Here is a 14,427-nt window from a genome sequence, read left to right on the forward strand (position 1 = left end):
GCCAAAGTGCAACTTTCCCTCAGTGATTCAGTACTTTTCCTGTGTATTGGGGTGATACCTCTTTTCCTGCCACTTCCTTTAAATGGAACATTTAGGCTTTGCCTGTGAACCTAAAGCAACACACGCCTTATTCCCTTACATAAACTGCTGGTTACCAAATGAGCACTCTCTCTCTGCCCTGCCTTGTCATTCCTGCCTTGTGCAACCTGGAGGTGGAGGACTGTTCTACCTCATTGCACCCTTCCTGCCCAGGATCCATTAGTTATTATCTCTGAACAACTTTTCTATTGTAATATGTATTGAGTTTGTACCTTCCATCAGAAGAATTAGGGGCTACCCCAGGCCAGGTTTTCCTTGGGACACTGGGGAAAAACCCAAGGTCAGGCTCTCAGAGTCAGGCAGGTGTAACCTAGGCACAGGTCAGACCAGACCCACAAGGGCATCTAGGATAAGTAAGTTATGCACGTGAGAGTATCCTGGTCATGGGTCAGAAAACTGGGCACGGGGCCATCTGCTAGGTAAAAGAAGTATCTCGTGAAAGACACACTGAATGCCCACAGCTAGTATCCCTTCATTTCTGTTCAGAGTTGAGATGTTAGCTGTTCTGGTATAAGAACCCAAATTTAGCTGGAAGCTCAAAATATAACTGGTGCCTGGCTGTGACCAGATGCCCAGCACTCCAGAAGCTGAGAGCTCACAGGAGTCACAGCAGGTTCTGGAGGCCAGCGTGGGGTCGGATGCTCAGAGGAGAGAGAACCCACTGGCTGATGTATGAGGGGCTGCTTCCCTCTCAGGTCACACAGAGCCCTGCCCTCATTTCCCCCAGTCAGATATACCTTCTCTCTCTGGATGTCACTCTTGATCTGGGAGATCTTAATCTTCAGTGCATCCAGCTCCTCATCTGGCACCAGTGGGATGTTGGGTGCCGCTTCGGATTCGTCCACCATCTGGAAGCTGAGATCCGTGAGCGGAATGTACCATTTGCAGTCATACTGCTGGGTTTTGCTGGGGGAAAAGGAGAACGTTAACATGCTTATTGCCTTCTTTTGCTGATGTCACTATTTGAGAATCTGAGAACTCTGGGTCTATAGTGCTGCATAGTTATCTGATCCAAAACCCAGTGCTTATCTTATAAGACAGGTTGGAAGGAGGCTGTTGGCAGACACTGGCAGTCCCAATCTTAGTCACTCCTGGGAACATATATTTCACACTTGACCCCAGGCCCCAAAGTATCTGAAGAGCCCTGATCCCCCTTATCTAGTGCTAACCCTGACATCTCATGGAAGCACAGCAACATCACCCAATGGAAGCATAGGACTGAAGTCCAGAGCTGCAGAGTTCAAGGAGCTGTGGATCTACCTGGTACAATCCCTTCATTTCACAGATGAGGAAACAGACATTCTCTTCTGAGTTGACTAATTAAATCCACTCAGCACAATAACAGCAGAATGGCAGACGAAAGTCTGTTCTTTTCTGGTGTTGCTCTCTTTGCTTTCTTCCAACCTGGAATACCCTGGGCAAACCTGACCCCTGGTGGTGGTGAGGAGGGGTAGACTACAAGCCTATGTTGGGAATAACTTGGTAGCCATCACCAGCCAAGCACAATGGCACACGTCTCTAATTCCAGCTACTCAGAAGGATAAGGCAGGAGGATCACAAGTTTAAGGCCAACCCCAGCAACTTAGTGAGATGATCTCAAAATAAAAAATTAAAAAGGATTGGGGATATAGCTCAGTGGTAGGGCATCCCTGGGTTCAATCCCCAGTACTGTTAAAAAAAAAATTAGAAAGAAAAAGAAAACTATCACCAGGGAGATAACATTCAATAATTACCCTGCCAAGGTCATGGGAGAGATGACTGTACCCCCAACACCTGCAGCCTGCACCAGCTTCTGCAGCTTCTTGACCTCTCTTGTCACTCTCTTTTCAGATGATTTATGACAAAACTTCCTCTAGTCATGTATGAAGCCATGATCAGAAAGTTGAGTCACTGACTCTGCCCCCAAGAGGTCTCCAGACTGCTAATGACAACTTTGACCTTGAACTGGTATCACATTCAGGTGGAAACAGAATGCAAAGACAGGGCCTGGCCACATCATTACTCCTGTCCCCCAGAGAGACCCTCTCCTCCTGGAGTGTTGGGGTGGGGTCACTGGCTAGGTGGGATAGGGGCCCCATTGTCACTCACCCTCCACTCTGCTTCTTGAGCTTGGTGCAGAGGAGCAGGTCGGTGAACAGGAAGACGTGGCGCAGCTTGCGGGCGCCCTCTACCAACTCCACCATGAAGCTGTCCTTCAGCAGCTGCCGGTGCTGTGGGCATGGTGGGGAGGGCTCAAGTTAGGGTCAGATGGGTAGGGTTGGTGGGGTGTGCTGAGCCCTCCTGGCCAAGCAGGAGCAGGTCAACTTTCTGGAGACATTCTCACCCTGGGGAGATTTCACTCCCTCCAAATCCAATACTGCGACCCACTTTTCAGAATGGTCTGTCCCACATCATCAGCCTGCTAACAGACAGGGGTTATGCATACTCCTTTTTGTTCAAGAAACATTTTTTATTTCATTTTTTTTAGTTGTATACGGACACAATACCTTTATTGTATTTATTTATTTTCGTGTGATGCTGAGGATCTCACCCAGAACCTCACACATGTGGGCAAGTGTTCTACCACTGAGCCACAACCCCAATCCTCAAGAAGCATTTCTATGTCCCTCCTAGGAGCTCGGCCTGAAGAAGAGGATGAATGAATGGGTGACACTGATGGCCATGGGCTTGGAGGCCAGGGAGGGGCACAATCAAGTAAATGGCCTGCTGTGAGAATAAGTGATGGGGCAGTCAGTACCTCTCTAGAATGGCACCTGGAGATCCAGCACTGGCAAGAAGCCAGCCTCGTGAAGCAGGGGATATACCCATCAAGGAACTGTCATAGGCACAGGGCATGCAGCAGGAACAGGTTGAAACTTTGGGTATAGATGGGGAAGCAGCTCACTGGGAAGATGATGGGGCTCAGGAACTCTTTGAGAAGGGGCAGTGCTAGAAGTCATGGTAAGGGCCAGGCCTGATCCTGAGGGCAGCAGGAAGCTGGGGGGACTCCATATCCAGGACTCCATAGTTTAGTTCTCCTGACTAAACAGGGTATGCAGGGCTCCAAGTAGGGGCTGCACCTCTTTTACTTACTATACTTATTTATTTAGGCACTAGGGTTTGAACCCGTGGCATTCTACATCCCCAGCCCTTTCTGTTTTTTTGAGACAGAGTCTTGTTTAATTTCTGAGGCTGGCCTCTGACTTGTGATATTCCTGCCTCAGCCTCCCCAGTAGCTGGGATTATAGTCATGTGCTACTGAGCCTGGCTCAGAAGCCACACCTCTGACACCAGCCTGGACAGAGAGCTGAGTCAGCATGGACCACAGGCAGGTGGCACAGGGTGAGTAGAACTAAAACAAACCGGAGAATGGGAGATGTGAACTCCCAATAGGCCCGGAGTTTCTCTGTACCTAAGTACTTCATCTGAAAGTCAAGGGATAGTCTTTTTCACATAGCTCAAGGGGTTGCTACATAGGCACATGGAGGTAAGTCACTAATTCATCCAACAAACAGTGCTGGGCATCTCAGATGGGTTGGGTGCTGTGCCAAGGACCTGGAGACAGAAGGAAAGACACTGTGCACTTTCCCCATACACATGTGTGCTGTGCAAGCACGCTATCTGAGTAATGTGATTACATCTCACAATATACTGTGGGTAGGTCCTTATGCTCATTTCACAGACAAGAAAACTCAGCCTTAGAAAGGTCCACCCTCTTGTCCTAGGCAGCCCAGTGAGCAAGCAACAATACTCAGTCATCCCTGCCCACAAACCCTGAGAAGCACCTTGCTTCAGGGAAGGGTTCCAGAGTGGTGATGACTCCACACTGTGATGGCCCCGAATGGTCTGAAGGTCAAATATGTACAACACAGTGTGTGAGAACTCAGTCTCTCCCCAGCAAGAGACACAGTCATCCCTAACTGGAGAAGCAGGGAGACTCCACACCCTTACCTTGGTGAAGCCAGGCTGGATCAGGGGCTCCAATGCTGCCTGTAGCCTCTACCTTCCTGGACTCCCCTCATCCTCTGTAGGAGCCAAAGGCAGCAGAATCCCCAGAAGTAGATGCAACTTGTGCCAGGCCCCCTAATACTCTAGGCATGGAAGTTACACATCACAGCTCAGCTCAGCTCACGACAGCCAGCTGGCTGTTGGCACAGGGTAACCAATGTTTTTATGCAGGAGCTGCTGGTTCCCATAAGTAGAAGGGCAGGAAGGCTGCCAGCCTGCCAAGACCATGATTCATCACCACTCACCCACAATCCACATGCCGAGGGCAGACGGTCTGCTGGGCGATAGCACCCATAAAAAGCAAGAAACTGTGTGCACCTGGGAGGAATGTACATGCACCATTGAAGATCAAATGCAGGAGATCAAATTGTTCTCCCCTACCCTCTCCCTCTCCTGGGAACACTGATTGTTGGGTCTGGGGGGAGGAGTTCAGCAGAGGGTCCTGGGACAGGACCTTAGGGAATGGCTACACAGATGCAGCAAAAACACAGAAGAGGGTCCTTCAGCTCAGGACAGAACCAAGGGACCTTCTATGTGTGGTGGCAACATGGGGTTAACAGTCCTTTCTCTGTACAAAGGGGTTGAGCTTCTTTTGGCTACCAGCAGAGGGCACCCTAAGTTCAGCTCAGTTATAGGTCAGAAGTCCCCAGTACCAACTCATTCCAAACATGTAGAAGCTCTAAGGGGTAGATTCAACTTGGTCCTGAGTTATAATTTTAATACCATAACAGTCGCCCAATGCCTCCCAACCCCACCTTCAGCAACCTTATCTTTCCAAGAGAAGTCCGAAAGCCGCGGGAATCTCAATATTTCCCAACCAGCCCCACTGATCCTGGTCCCAGCAATTACACTGCACCTTGTCTACAAGGGCTGTTCCAGGAATGTGAGTTGGTACATGTTGTAAACAGGCCTTTGGGTGCTGGATAGCTGGTGACCACAGTTCTTTTATAGGAGCTTCCCCTGAATATCAGAGATGTTCTCCTTAAGCTAGATCTGGCTTCTGAAACCCACTCCACCCAGGGACTAACAACTTCAAAAGAAAGGTCCAGCCTCCTAGCCCTAACAAAATAGATGGGCCCCAACCACAACTCTGGCCAATCCAGGAAGAAAGTCTGGACCCTGGCTGAAGGCTGGTATCGAGGGAATGAATGAGAGGAATGGCAGGTGAGGAGGGCAGGAGAGGAGGGAGAAAGAGCCAGTCTTATAGGATGAAAACCTCTCAGACCTCTGCCCTGACCCTCAATCTAGGACCCATAACCCCTGGGCCTCCTCCCTGGCTCAAAAAGCTGACCAGGCCTAGGCCTAGGCCTAGGGTCCACCCCGCACAGAGCCCAGATGGAAGTTCCACACTAGGGTAGGGAGAAGGTGAAGCAGTTCCACGGGAAAACAGCAGCAGACCTGCAGAGGTATATACGTGTTTCAGGAAAGGGGAAAGACAGGCCCAAGACAGATAATCCAGGGAGGAGAGAAAGAGAAAGGGCAGTGAAGGAAGACCCAACGGTGATTCAGCAAGAGGGTCTGCAAGGTCCTGCCCCTTTGACTAGGTATCAAAAGTTCTCAGACCATCACCTGTGCCATCTCCTCCATTCCCTCCCAGGACTGAGGCTCCTGTGGGGGACACTGGTCATTAAGCTATCAGTGGGTCAGCCCACACAGCATCAGCATAGAGTGGGGAGGTCCATGCAGATTTGGTCTCTTCCTGGAGACGTCCCTCTCAGAAGTGCTTATCAGCTTGGCCTTGGGTCTGGGAGAGCAGAAACTCAGCCTTAGAATAGCCTTGATTTCCAGCCCTCCCTCCCTGGACAGGTCCTATAGAGGATTCGAGCAAGGTAAGCTGGGTCACCCTCCATGGCATTCTAACGATGGTGTGAGGTCACTCAGTTGGAAATGACTGTCCCTTTGACTTAGCATCTCTCCAAGAGCAAACACACCAGATAGAGGTGAAAGACAGAGACAGTTGGGAGCTTGCTGGACCCAGGACAGGGACAGGGACAGCACCATACTTTGGAGAATCTGAGGGGCAAATGAGAGGAGCTGGATTGCTGGGACCATAGGAGTCTGTGTGTGTGTGTGTGTGTTGGGGGGTGTTGTCTGTGTGTGTGTGTCCCTGTGTCCCCACGAGTGTTCGTTAGTGTTAGGGTCTTGGTTTCTCCATGTGTACATGTCCTAGTGTGTTTTTCCCATGTGATTCTGTATAGATGGGAGTGTCCCCCTGTGATGTAGGGTGGAGGCATTAGGTGGCAATACTCCTTCTGGGTGCTCCCTACATACACAAGCTGGAAAGGACACCAGTGCCTTGTCAAATAACCAACAAAAATTACCTAGTCAGGATCACCTGCAAGTTAAGGGACCAGGATCATTTGCACCTTCACTGCCTACAGTGCCCTTTCTCCTTAAAGATGCCAGCTGCATGCTGTATTTCTCTGAGTCTCATTCCTTGAAAGTAAGACGGGCAGGAAAAAGACCTGTCTGGTGGCATTTTTATAAGGATTAAATGAAACAGTGTGCCTAAAGAATCTCAGAGAAACTACTGGGTAACATTTGCTGAGGCATTTGTGGCTATAAGCACCATGTTCAGAGCTATCCTGCTCCTCATAAAGACCCCATGAGGCAGGCATAGTCACCTCCATTTCAGCAGACAAGGAGCCTGAGGTCCAGTCAGTTTATATCAGGTGGCTGTGACCTTCTGAGGGGTGGACAGCTAAAGGCTGCCATGCACCGTGAAAAGGTGGGTTGTCTCCTGCCTAAGGTTTGTTTCTCCTAGTGCAGCTACCTCCTCCAGCTGTTACTAGGACATTACTGCACCAGGCCCCCAACTCTGAGTCCAGGCTACAGCCCACCCAAGGCCTCCGTGTGAAGTCCAATTTGGGAGACGCATACTATTATGAACTAAATATCTCTGTCCTCCCAAAACTCATATGTTAGAGCCCAAATTCCAAATGTGATGGTATGTAGCAGTGCAATCTTTGGGGAAGCAACTGGGTTTAGATGAGGCAATACAGGTAGGACCCTTGTGATGGGATTAGTATCCTTGTAAGAGGGAGAGAGGGAGAGTGGGAAAGTGAGAGAACGAAAGAGCCTGCAATGAGGAAAGGGCCTGTGAGAACAGTAAGATGGTTGTCTATAAACAAAGAAGAAAGCCCTCACCAGATCCTGACCATGCTGCCACCCTGACCTCAGATTTCTAGCTTTCAGCACTGGTGAAAAAAATATCTTTAATTTAGGTGGTGTGTTGGTGTCCATCTGCAGTCCTAGCTACTCAGGAGGCTGAGGTGGGAAGATTGCTTGAGCACAAGTCTGGGGCCAGTCTGGATTGTTTAAACCTCCCAGGCAATGGTACTCTGTCATAGTAACCACAGCCTATGGCTCCACAGGAGCAATGGAAAATTTCTTCAGATCCAGGAATTTCTTTGATCATAAACAAATCAACAAGGCCTTCACAGATGACTGAGAAAAGTTGACAAGGACAGCCCAGGTGAAGGCTGAGAGGAGAGGAAGCAGAGAAGGAAAAGGAATGAGGTGAGGACCAACATGTCATATGTTAAGGGTGGGTCCTGGCACTGCTCCAAGTATAGGCTGAATTTGGCACATTCTGCCCATGGAAGAGGCCGTGGACCCAGCTCCCACTCTTCCAGAGCAAGTCCTGTACCTCCGAAGAGCTGGCTGAGTGCCAGGGGACTGGCTGACACTGCCTTTCAGTAGCCTTAGTGAACTCCAGGGACTCAGCAGGTAGGCTGGGAACAAAGTTCCACAGCTAGGCCACAGCATGAGACTTAGGGGTCCTGCCCATCTCTTTCTCTTGTATGTTCTCTGGCTTTATTTCCTGGACCCCAGAAAGCATCATGGCCAATTCTGGTCCAGCTATCCTATGCCCTAAGTGACACATTATAAGATGATTCTTCAATGGAGATGCCTCAGAAGGTACAGGACCCTGCTGGGTGTAGGGGGTGTGGGGTCTGGGAAGAATGATGTCAATTTATAGCAATAGCAAGAATGGTGGCAGCTAACATTTGCTGAGCACTTTCTAGGTGTCAGGCCCTGTATGGAGACAACATTATCCAAAACATTTCATCTTATTCTATAAAACCTTTTCATTGGCAGATCCAGTTCTACCACTGCACAGGAAAAAAAGAAAAAGGTGGGTAAAAAAATGTACCCATGATCCTGGTAAGAATTAGAACCTGGGTCCAGATAAGCCAAGAATCTAAGCTCTGTTTGCAAATATTTATAAAGGGCAAAGAAAAGGTCTAAATCTGGACATGGCATGAGCCTTGACTTTGTAGCTATAAGATTAGACTCTGGGTTCAATCCCCAGAGTCTCAATGCTCTACAACTGAGGGACATCTCTAGCTTTACGACTCCTGCACTGATAGCGAATACTTACAGACTATGCTCACCACTATCCTGAAGGTTTGGCTGAACTAGGGGTGCCACTCTTCCCTTGTCTTTTCCCACTGTCCTATCCATAGTACTCCTTGCAAACTTTGCCAACAAGGTTTGGCTTTTCCAACTCCTTTTTTTTTTTTTTTTTGGTGGTGGTGCTGGTGATAAAACCGAGAGCCTAATGCATGCTAGGCAAGAATTCTATCACTGAGCTACAACTCCAGCCATCATCCCTTTTTAATCATCAACCTAAAAGCCTCCATTCTCCCCTAGTGCTTCTGCCTCAGCCTGCACCAGCAGTATTCCCCAGGCCCTCCTACAGAACTTGTTCAGACTAGCTGCCTGAATAATTCTTCCATGAGGGGCCTCTGGGATTCCAGGCAGAGAACCAGAATTGGAGGCCCGATCATCCCACACACTTCCAAGCCTGAACAGCACACAGTGCGAAGCTCATATCAGACAGACAAGCAACCGCGTGGGGGAAATTACCCAGCAGTAATACTCTTTTTAGATCTGGTTATCTAACTGTGAAGTTAATTCAGCTAAACAAATGAATACCTACCCACCAATCCACAGGTCCCAGACCTGGAAGGAAAATGTGCCTGCAGGACTCTTTTATCCAGAGGCTGAGGAGGGCATCCTGCTGGGGAGTTTCTGCTGCTCAAAGCTCTCAGGGGTGCACAGTCAGGGCTAGCTATAGTGCAGAGTCAGAAAGCCACCTGTAATGTTGTCACTTCCAAAAAGGGCACAGCTCTAGAGCCAGGAGACATGGATGGAAAGGATGATGAGATGATAGGAACCATAACTGGTGTCAGGTTGGGCTGTTGGCCCTGTGCAGGCTGACACCTGGGTCCCTCTATCATGCCCTAACCCACCTAGGATGAGCAGGTAGGGATAGGTTACCTTTCAGGAGGCCCAGTAGTGACTGTGAGAATGCTTCCAAATGCCCAGGCTGATGGAGGCATCTTTCTTCTCTCTACCAAACTGCCAGGGAAGCTAGAAAAGGAATCACCACCCTACTTTGATATGCTTCCAGCAGAAGCAGGAGATGGGGCATCAGACAGTACCTAAGACTTGGGTAGGACATCAAGCTTCCAAGGGGGCACATTCTTCTCATGATTCTACCTGCCTCCAGGTAGGGCAGGGAAAAGTGGAGGGGTAAGCAAGCCATCAGTTCATAAAGGAGGAAAAGGGGCCAAAGTGTAACATACTTGGATTACATACAGGTCTCGCTACCCGGCTTGCCTACTTAAGTGGCTGTGTGACCATAGGCAAGTCATCCAATCTCTCTAAACCACAGTTCTTCATCTATAAAAGGCAGAAGGCCTCTGACCTGATAGTGTTATCATGAGAACTCACAGGTATAGCTCTTTTCTTCTTTTGGGAACTAGCTATTCAGTGTTCTATATAAAACTAAGAAACTGGCACAAAGGAAAAAGTAGGTATTTCCAAAGCTCAGTCCTGCTGCAAATTCTAGATAGCCTGCAGCCCCTCCACCTCAGTGGGCTGAGAGGAGGGGTCCTGTGGATTCTTTCTTGGCTGTAATATAGATAGTGCCCATGTGGCAAAGTCATTACCTCTCATTTCCATGCAGTTCCTCACAGGTCAAGAAACACTTTTAGGAGAGGCCCGCCCTACTGTGGCCCAGAGATCCAAAGGAGAGGCCTGCCAGCACGCAGCTCAGAGATCTGGAGGAGAGACCTGTCCTGGGCCCAGAGATATGTGGTGAGTCACCCTGTGCTAGGGTTCTTTATTCACCAAATCGTGGCTCCACAGCCCAACAACAGGGTACATATAGACTTGAGGCTGCCACTGGCACAAAACTGGGATATCACCACTTGTATCAAGGGACAACAATAAGGACCTGGTAAGATATCATCAGGGTCCCTGTGGGCCTGGCTGCACCTAGTATCTCTACTGGGGGTGCTAACATTTATCCCGTTGCTGAGGTAACAGGGAGTCTTGCATACGGTTGCTTATCTCTTGTTTCTCCTACTAACAGCCAACTTCTTATGATTACCCTAAAACCTCCATATTCTAACATCCTACCTCATAAACATCTCAGCCAACCCTCCAGGTCCCCCTTCTACCATTAGAAACTATAAACCATTACACAAACCTACTGACTGTATTGTAGAAGATAACCGAACTCATCATTTCTGATTATAGTGACAAAACTGTAAATGTAAAAATAGAAGCTAACCAATATATGGCTGCACATTGGGTATACTGAGTGCTGTAATATTGATCTCTCCCTTAAAAGTGAGGTATTGGTAACCTATAGGGACACTATAAGACAATAGGGCAGAAGCTGCCATACATTGGATCTACACTGTAAGAGAGGAAGACTCATAGACATCATGAAGAAACAGGCAGGAAAGTGCTCAAACAAACCCAGATACCACAACAATAGAATCCATAGGTAGCAAAGTAGGTGAAATGTCAGAGAAGGAGTTCTGAATATACATAACTAAAATGATTTGAGATTTAAAGAATGACCTAAGTGACAGATACAGGCAAAAATCGATCACTCCAATAAAGAGATAAGAGAGCAAACACAAGTTGCAAGAGATTACTTCAAAAAAGAGATAGAGATATTGAAAAAAAAAAAAAGCCAAAATAGAAATCCTCAAAATGAAAGAAACAATAAGCCAAAATAAAAAACTCAATAGATAACATCACCAACAGACTAGATCACTTGGAAGTTAGGACCTCAGATAATGAAGACAAAATATAAATCTTGAAAATAAAGTTGACCTCACAGTGAAGATAGAAAGAAACCATGAACAGAAATGCACAGTCTCTTCAATGAAATAATAGCAGAAAATTTCCCAAGCATGTAGAATGAAAACTGGAAAATCAAATACAAGAGGCTTATAAGACACCAAATGTACAAAATTATGACAGATCTACATCAAGACATATTATAATGAAAATGCCTAGCATACAGAATAAGGATAGAATTTTAGAGGCCACAAGAAAGAAAAATCAGATTACCTATAAGGGAAGACCAATTTGGATCTCAGCAGATTTTTCAACCCAGACTCTCAAAGCTAGGAGATCCTGGAACAACATATACCAAGCTCTAAAAGATACTGGATGCCAACCAAGAATCTTATATCCAGCAAAATTAAAGTTCAAATTTGACGATGAAATAAAAACCTTCCATGATAAGCAAAAGCTAAAAGAGTTTACAGCAATAAAGCCTGCTCTACAGAACATTCTTGGCAAAATACTCCATGAGAAGGAAATAAAAAACAACAATAAAAATCTGCAAAGGGAAAAACTACAATAAAGGAAAAGCCAACCAAAGGAGAAACCAATTCAAGCTAAACACCAAAAATAAATAAAAATAACCTGCAATACAATTCATGTCTCTTTCAAGTCTTTCTGATAAATTTTTACACATAATTTGTTTTTAAAGAGAGAGTGACAGAGAGAGAGAGAGAGAGAGAGAGAGAGAGAGAGAGAATTTTTAAATGTTTTATTTCTCAGTTTTCGGAGGACACAACATCTTTGTTTGTACGTGGTGCTAAGGATCGAACCCGGGCCACACGCATGCCAGGCAAGCGTGCTACCGCTTGAGCCACATCCCCAGCCCTTTACACATAAAAATTTTAACTACAATATTATTTAATTTTTCAGGTTTTTGTTTATTTCCTATTTTTTTTCATTTTCATTCTCTTCACAAAGTTATACAAATATATTCTTTGAAATTTTAAGCATTTTCTATATTGTATTTTAATATATAATTAATCTGGTATGTGTATATACATTGCCTGTGATGAGATGAGGCATATTTTACTCTAATTTAAAATCCATTATTCAAGATTCAAGGATGAAAAAGATCAATCAGAGTAAAAACTGTTTAATAAGGTATTTATAAAGGTAAGGGCAAGGTTGAGGGTAGCTAACAAATTTTGTGAAGTACCTTTCCTTCTGTAAACTTGGAGAGGTAGGAGATGAAATATGAGAGAGCCATTATGAAAAACTTGTAAAAGAAAGTGACCTAACTGAAGTTATTCCCACCAAAAGCATGTAGAAACCAACTCACAGTCTAATAGAGTCTTATAAGGACTACTCTTGTATATTCTAAGTTCATCCCTTTGGTGTCCCTTTCTGATGGAAATCAACAAGAAACCATATAACAAGGTGACTTATCATGCAGCCTACAGTATATGTCTCATCAAAAGGTGAAAGATGGAGAAAGGAGCCAATATGGCAGCCATTAGTTACATGAGGCCACTCAGTATTTGAATGTGTTTAGTCTGAATTGAGGTGTGCTATGTGTTAAATAGACACTAGATTCCAAAGAATTATTAGGACAAAGAAAATGAACATAAATATCTTACTAACAATTATTTTCTTTGCAAATTATGTTGGTAATCCATCAGGTTAAATGAAAATATATTAAAATTAATTTCCCTATTTGCTATTTATTTGTTTGTTTGTTTATTTATTTTAGGTGTAGATGGACACAATACAATACCTTTATTTTTATGTGATGCTGAGAATCGAACCCGGGTCCCACCTGTGCTAGGTGAGCACTCTACCACTGAGCCACAATTCCAGCCCCATCTCTATTTGTTTTACAAAAAAAGAAGTAAAGGAGAACAAGGTAACATATTCTGTATCTTAATGGTAGTACTATATACCATATATGTTGTCATTTTTTATATTTGTCTTAACAAAATTCTTATAACTATAAAACTAAACGAGGTAAACTGTACCATATATAAATTATATCTCAACAAACATGACTTTAAAAAAAGAAATCTAGTTCATGAAGTGTTTTAACAGTATTGGGCACATACTCACCACCTGATAAATAATAGCTATTATTATGATTCATTAAAACAACCAGCATCAAGCTGTTTCATAGTGGAGTAGGGAGGAGGAGCATGGGAGGAATAGACAAACTCTAGATAGGGCAAAGGGGTAGGAGGGGAAGGGAGAGGGGGCATGGGGTTAGAAATGATGGTAGAATGTGATGGATAGGATTATCCAAAGTACATGTATAAAGACACCAATGGTATACTTTGTATACAACCAGAGATATGAAAAATTGTGCTCTATATATGTAACATGATTTGTAATGCATTCTGTTGTCATATACAACAAATCAGGAAAAAAAAAAAAACCCAACAACAACAAAAAAACAAAAAAATGCTTTTAGCCTGATACAACCCAGTGGAGGGACCACAGGCCCTGAGTAACTGTCCTCAGAAAGAATGAATGGGGAAGAAAAAAGGTGTTCCCAAATCAATTCTATGGGTAAGTAGTGGGTGAGGACCAAACCTGGGTTGGACGATTGCTCAACTGGCATCATTTCTGCTGCATCAAGGAGTGCATACCCGTTGGGCAGCCTGGAAGTACACTGAGGAGGATGCTCAGAGTCTGAGAGCAAGACTGATTAACAATGTCTTGTCCTGGCATGGCTGGGGATCAGGGATACACGAGTGGTCATCTGTCTCACATTCCAGCTTAGCACCATCAAGTCCCCTCCCTCAACAGGCACTGATAGACAGTTCTGAATGAAAGTTAGAATCACAACCTTTCAGAGCTTGCTAATCCCTTTCTCCCTCTGGCAGGTCATCCAAGTGACCCTTCCTCAATAAGCAAATGTCCTTACAGGGCTAGGTGCTGGAAAAGACACAGATTAAGGTCCCTGCCCTTATGAAGTGTTCAGCACCTAAATATTTCCTGCTTGGTCATTGGGACCCTGGCAGTAGGGTAGCCCAGAAGAAGGATTATGAGGACAGATGCAGGAATGAGGGCCTGGCTGCTAACTCCCAGGCAATACCTTTGTCTATAATTCCCTGAGGCAGTTGATTCCAATGATCTAAATATTTCTCTCCAGGTATGCTAAATGGCAGTCAGAGGCAGCCGAGTTGGAACCATATCAAGGGCCAAGCAAGCTCATGCATTTACTTACCAGGCAGAGTGCTCATAAAGGAA

The 14,427-nt window shown here is 45.7% G+C and overlaps 1 protein-coding gene and 1 long non-coding RNA gene across 3 annotated transcripts in view; one reads left to right on the forward strand and one right to left on the reverse strand.

The window, feature by feature from the left end:
- The window catches only part of Bcr (BCR activator of RhoGEF and GTPase), a 141,065-nt gene that overhangs the window by 31,614 nt on the left and 95,024 nt on the right, over positions 1-14,427 (reverse strand). For both annotated transcript variants that reach the window (XM_021732630.3, XM_078038901.1), the window contains exons 9-10: positions 2,188-2,309; positions 837-1,005 (exon numbers count right to left, since the gene is read on the reverse strand). In XM_021732630.3, the coding sequence (XP_021588305.2) occupies positions 837-1,005; positions 2,188-2,309 (291 nt within the window). The remainder of the gene's footprint in view (positions 1-836; positions 1,006-2,187; positions 2,310-14,427) is intronic.
- LOC144375167 (uncharacterized) lies at positions 5,799-13,395 on the forward strand. The gene is made up of 5 exons (XR_013434650.1): positions 5,799-5,915; positions 7,461-7,605; positions 8,188-8,224; positions 10,064-10,194; positions 12,935-13,395. It is a non-coding gene; the product is annotated as an uncharacterized LOC144375167 (long non-coding RNA).

The sequence above is a fragment of the Ictidomys tridecemlineatus genome, chromosome 2 (genome assembly GCF_052094955.1).
Source record: "Ictidomys tridecemlineatus isolate mIctTri1 chromosome 2, mIctTri1.hap1, whole genome shotgun sequence".
Taxonomy (NCBI): Eukaryota; Metazoa; Chordata; class Mammalia; order Rodentia; family Sciuridae; genus Ictidomys; species Ictidomys tridecemlineatus.